This window comes from Falco cherrug, chromosome 14, assembly GCF_023634085.1.
Source record: "Falco cherrug isolate bFalChe1 chromosome 14, bFalChe1.pri, whole genome shotgun sequence".
NCBI lineage: Eukaryota > Metazoa > Chordata > Aves > Falconiformes > Falconidae > Falco > Falco cherrug.
Genome location: NC_073710.1, coordinates 12,931,281 through 12,937,280, shown reverse-complemented (window position 1 = coordinate 12,937,280; position 6,000 = coordinate 12,931,281). Strand labels below are relative to the sequence as shown.

The window sequence follows — 6,000 nt, the reverse complement described above, 5'->3', positions numbered from 1 at the left end:
CATCCAGTTAAAGTAGCAATGAAGTAAACAAGTAGAATCCTAACTTAATCAGTCTACTCCTTATATGCCTACTAGGAAGAACTTGTTACACCCACCAAAGGGAGAAAACTTAGTTTTGCTATTGGCAGAGAAAAGGCATTTGCACCATTCAAGCAATTTACTCCTTGAGTTCTCATAACCTGGATGTTAATCCTGCAAATTTAGGACCACTGCTCTGCTTGGATACAGTATTCCACAAAATAAATTAGAAGGTATACATCTTAACCTGGGAAGATACGCAATTGTTTCCCCATTCTCATGAAATATATGAGATCAAATATATGAGCACAAATACTTTGCATCAAAACCAGTTCTGCTAACCGAACTGTTAAGGTGTAAGCTATCACGAGCACACCTCTGTGCAAACGTAGCTATACCAGCTTTGCTTTACTTACACAATGTGCATGCGCTGAATGCCAGAGAGGAGCTGCATTAGCAAAGGCTGGTACAAGAACTCCCCAGAAGGAAGTTACCATTCAGGTACACAACTGTAAAAGCCTTTTTTCTTATTCAACTTATTTCTCCTGTTCACAGAACTCACCAATATTCTGCTCCCACGGAAAGACCTCTAGAAGGGAGATCTTAAAAACAACCAAGCAGCACAACATAAAGCAGTCTGGATTCGTGTTTATTGAAGCCAGTAAAGACGTCCTCATTTTGCCAGCACTAGAAAGCAAGATTCCACATGACTGCATACTGCACCTGGTTAAAGCCATACAACTGGACTAAGGTTTGTTTCATACATTTGCAGTCCTAATTGTAAGTTGGAAAAAAACCCAATAAACTTAGTATACAGGACAGTGAACTTTCATTTACAGCATGTATATTGTTAAGTTCATGATGTACAGAGCAGTCACCTTAAACGTAGTTAAATTAAATAAAATACGAAATTCTGTTCAGTTTAAACAGTTTTAAATGCCAATAAAAAAAGTGCAAACTTAAAATCAAGCAGCATAACCACAGCATTTTCATGGAGGGCCAATCTTTAAACTTCTCTATTTGCTTCAAGTTGAATGCTTTCATCTTTTGTTTTCTTAAGTTTAAACGTGAACAGTAGATGCAGTCACTATAATGCATATAAATATAGTCACATAATAGTTTAAACAGTCTACCATACAAGTGTATCTGCAAATAAAATGAAGTTTCACTTGAAAATGTAAAGGCTGTTTGCAATTTGGCCTTTGGTTCCAATGCTTGAAGACACCAGAATAACAACTGTGCAGCTCACCAAAGTTGACAGGCTTTGGCAACCACAGGATGCTACATTACTCACAACTTTTGTTCAATAAACTAGGAGCATTCACTTGCAATTAGAAAACGGAAATCTGTTTGTTTTGTCAGAAGCATCTTTCTGCAAAGCTGGTAAGTTATCATGCATTATCAGTTTTGATCAATTTTTGTCTATTTAACATTTTCATAGAACGGGAAAGTACTTAGATTTTAAGTTTTAGCCATATAACTAGAGAAAGTGCTTATCAGGTTAGATAACAAAAAAATGCAGTTTCAGACTGAGGTTTTCAAACTATATCCCATTACGATCACACATTTTTTTCAATTTTCCTGTCAGGTTTTTGACGTTTTAGTCTCCAATCTCAATTTTCAGTGTCAGAAGGACAGTGTGTAATTACTTCTTCTGGTGTGGTAACTTGCAGCTGGCACCCATTATACCAGCAAGTACATCCACATTACCCGCCAGCCAGCCACAGTCTTAGTCTAACCGTTATCTAGACAACTGTATAACTTCAGGTCATACCGTTCATTAAAAAAAAGAAGTAAAAAATAAAATACAATAGTATTTTCAACAAAAAAACTGGCACAAATAACATACTCATGTTAATGTTTGTCAAAGAGGCAAGTAAATACTCTTAGCTTTCTAGATAATGCTTAGACAGACTTACAAGAACAGCCTCTTGATGTAACATAGGATTTGAAGTTAACATCCAGTACTGTGTTAGTGGTCAATCTAGTTCTGTATATTTGAGTAACAATATATATTAGGGAAGTTATATCCAGACATCAGATTTAGTACAACAAGTTCATATCAATAAAAAGTAAACTCTGCATAATTCAAATTGTGGTTTTTCCCTTCAGCATTAAGAGCACAGAATATGCTTAGTATTTTTAATTTATGGTAGTGTGTACATGTAAAACAAGCATACCATATATAAAAATCAAAGTGCCATTTCAGTAACCATAGCAGGTTTGCTTTTACAGAATCATGGTTTTACGTGAACGTGGACAGAGCTCCGTTAGAGAACGGGGACAACCACAATCCATCTTTCCAAATGAAATGCTACATTAAAGAAAATAACAGAACAAGTTATTGAGTATGTCCATCATGTACACATTCATACTTTTTAGGTTGCCTTCAGAACTGGAGTTGGCTGCACCTGCAGCAGATGTGGTTGGGAGTAGGGCCTTGAAAGTTTTTTTGAAAAACCTCCACAGGTGTTAAGGCAGGAAACACTTTTAGCTTGGTAGCTAATATTTAGTTACAAAAAGTAAGAAAAAGAAAAATACTGAGAGTGTTCTGTAGCACATTTCATTATGGGAAAATGATACGTCACCCACCGCTCTTCATAGGCTAGCCTCTTGGCATAAAAAAAGGCAGAAGCTATCAGAAAACAGGACTTAAAATTAAATACAAATTGCCAAACTACTGATTTTAAAATAAAACCAAACAGTGACTGTTTGTACTACAGTGCACAATAAGTTCAAGCACCTTCTAAAGACACATCACACACTGTGCCAGGCACTTGGATCTAAACAAGTTATAGTTTCTCCCTTTGTCAGCTACACCATAAAGGGCATCCACACTCTTTAAGACTTCTTCAAAAACTAAAACGAGATTTATAACAAGAATAAATTCCCATGATGCTTAGTGTTTGGCCTGGAACTCTCCAATGTAAAGTAGTCTTTTTAAAACAGTGATTATTTACCCTATGTGAAACACAGGATTTAACAACATTGCTCCTCTCCAGTCAGTCCAACATTCTAGTTTCTCGCTGTCCCAAATCTGTTTCTCCCCTTTTAGGGCTCCATTCCCTACCTAGGCTTCTTTCACCTAATTAATGCTCTGTTACACCACCACTACCACCACCACCACTCCAAGAATATAATGCATTTGCAAACATACAAGTAGCCAATTCCAGTAACTCCAAAAGAGGATTTCATTTCTCTTTCTTGCCTCGTGTGCAGTCAGTAGTAGTATTTTAATAAGAATTCTCCATTTTGCTTCTCTGTGTTCTTCACAACAGGAAATGCAGCTGCACCTGCTTACCTCCAAAACCAAAAGAATTGCCCTATATAAACTCTAAATGGTTATCTTATACAGAGGGATTTTATATGCAAACTTCCTGAATGTGCACTTTTTACCGGGACAAGGCAATGATGTAGTAAGCTCATTTCCCCTGCCCCAAGAAAACTGATAGCATCTGCCATAGCAGAAAATTCCTGGTCTTATCAGATCAATATACATAGTTATTTGGTCATTTACATATGCATTTTTTTATGCGCTATCAAGCTTCATTCTCTGTTGGAGGAGAGTTTGTTGTTACCATAGAGTCTGGCTTGCGAGTCATCCTATCCAGTTCCTCTTGAACATTTGTCAAAACTGTTTTTTGTCCTAAAAAGAAAAAAAGGACAAGGTTAAAGCAATCTTCATTTCAATGAAATGTTTTAACCAATGAGTACAAGTATTCATAAAATTACTTTTATATGACAATATATTATTTATTTTCTCATTATTCTGCCACCTTTTCGAGAACGCAGGGCCTGACACAATGCAAGATAATGCCTGTGTACCAATGAAGACTGATAAATATTAAGGTTTAAAGGGATGAAATGCATTAGCATGAAGCACAAAAATATCTGTGATATATCTTAGTTGCTGTTTTAGAATTTTAAAAATCAGGTCATTTAGAATTTTCTATAAAAATCACCTGTATACAATTTTATTGTTAGTATTGATAGCAAGGCCTTTTATTTAAAAAAAATATATTATTTATTTAGTTTTTATCCAAGTTTTCCAAGGTACATAGGACACCTGCTATAAAAATCACATTTGTTTGGTCACACACTTGCTGTATTTTAGTATTAAACAACTCACAGGAAGAACTCTTTTACGTCTGCAGACAATGTTTCCCTTAAAAAAGGGGACATGAATTGCATATTCATGTAATATCTCAGAGCAGTCATTTCAAAGGGCTTCTTCAATTGGAAACAGACACACTGAAGTATTTCATGGAAAGGCGTATCTTACATTTTTATATTAGACTCAAAACTTCTTAACAAATCTAACTGAACCATCAGTTTAATTCTCTCATTCTGAAAATTATAAACCCACAGACAAATTAATCACTAAAATTGGAACAATATATTCTAATGCTTAGAGCATACAAGCATTTAAGATTAAAAAGCTATATTTTTAGACAAAAACTAGATTATATAACCATGTACAGCTTCCTTACATAGCCAAAGAATTTAACAAGCATCTGTTTTCCAGCTCAAATGTGTGTGAAATATTAGGTGGATTTTTTCCAGGGTACATGCTGAAAACATTAAGAAGGCAAGATTTGACTGTTAGAGATTTAAGTGTTTTTTTCCACAGTACAAAGACATGACCACATTAAAAGGTTACCTTTAATCACTATAGAGGTTTTAGATCCAAGCACTAGTCATCTACAGTACTCTTAACAGCATCTACTCAAAGCATGAGTATTTAAACAAAATTAAAAATTAGTACATTAACTTGTAACTTAACATGTAACTTACAATACAAAACACTTTACATGTAGACTAATGGTACCTTAGAGTTAAAACAACTTAAACCCTAAAACAATTTAAAAAAACGCACAAAGTTCTTGCCCAATCAAAAGGTTTGTAGGTCTAAACAAAAAATTTATATTTTTTTAATGCTAGATGAACTGGATACTTAAGTCTCCAAAATAATACCAAGCAGCTGTCTCCTGCAACTATCCCACACTGGACAGGAAAAACATTGCCAAGCTGTTCAGTGATGTGTAGGTTTACACACTCCCCTTTACCACCACCACGGGTGAGCACTTTTCAAAAGGAGAAGAAATACAAGGAGCAGTTTTTAAGAAAATAAAAATCTCCCCTCCATTATAAATTAAACTAATACTTGCTTTCAGTTTCCCTACAAAGCACTGTCAAGGATGGTAATGGCCTTACTCAGTTAGATGGGTTCTACACAATTATATGCATTCTCCCTTAGATTAGAGCAAAAGCAGGGAACTCTAGTTCTTTCTCTACTGCACAGGAATAGAAGGGTGGAGGCAAATGATCTTCCTGTGAATATAAATGAAATAACTTTTTAAGTCTAGAAGTCCATGTGAAGCAAAACAGTCCACCACAGAAACGACCAACTGAAGTTCTTTGAAGTATCATAATCAACACATGGAAGAAAGACAGTCCAGAAACACAGAGGTAAGATGGCTGAGGAATTACACAGCATGGAAAACGGACATGACATAGCAGCATCCGCCCAGATGACAGCGTTCTCTCAAGAATTGACAGGGCAGAAACCAATCAACCAACTATGCTGACCAGTATGTTGAGATCCACAACCTCCTCCTGTGACAGAACCTCAGCATTTCAACCACAGGACATTCACAGCTGTGGGAGAAACAGACGGTCTCTTTAAAGCTAGGTATTTTTAGTGTCACCCTTCTGAAGAGTCAGAGCTCTTTAAACAGTTGAGATTAGACATTTAACATGCCTACAAAGATCATTTTAGTACATTTACTTGCACAGAGGATGCTGCCATAAATGCTTTCTCCAAGATATTCTTCTAAACTCTTCCACAATAAAGCAAGTAATCTTTTATGTTACCACCAGCACCTTAGAAAAATCAAAAAGAGCTTTTCAGATACCAACATTGGGAGCCCTTACCTTCTTGGGAAAGTTTAATCTTATATTGGTTGAATATAAGATGTGAGC

The 6,000-nt window shown here is 35.8% G+C and overlaps 1 protein-coding gene across 2 annotated transcripts in view; it reads right to left on the bottom strand.

Annotated features, from left to right (window-relative positions):
- Nucleotides 1–650: 650 nt before the first annotated feature.
- Nucleotides 651–6,000, bottom strand: part of DYNC1LI2 (dynein cytoplasmic 1 light intermediate chain 2) — a 28,721-nt gene continuing 23,371 nt past the window's right edge. For both annotated transcript variants that reach the window (XM_055726671.1, XM_055726673.1), the window contains one exon: nt 651–3,664. In XM_055726671.1, the coding sequence (XP_055582646.1) occupies nt 3,558–3,664 (107 nt within the window). In that variant the 3' untranslated portion in view covers nt 651–3,557. The remainder of the gene's footprint in view (nt 3,665–6,000) is intronic.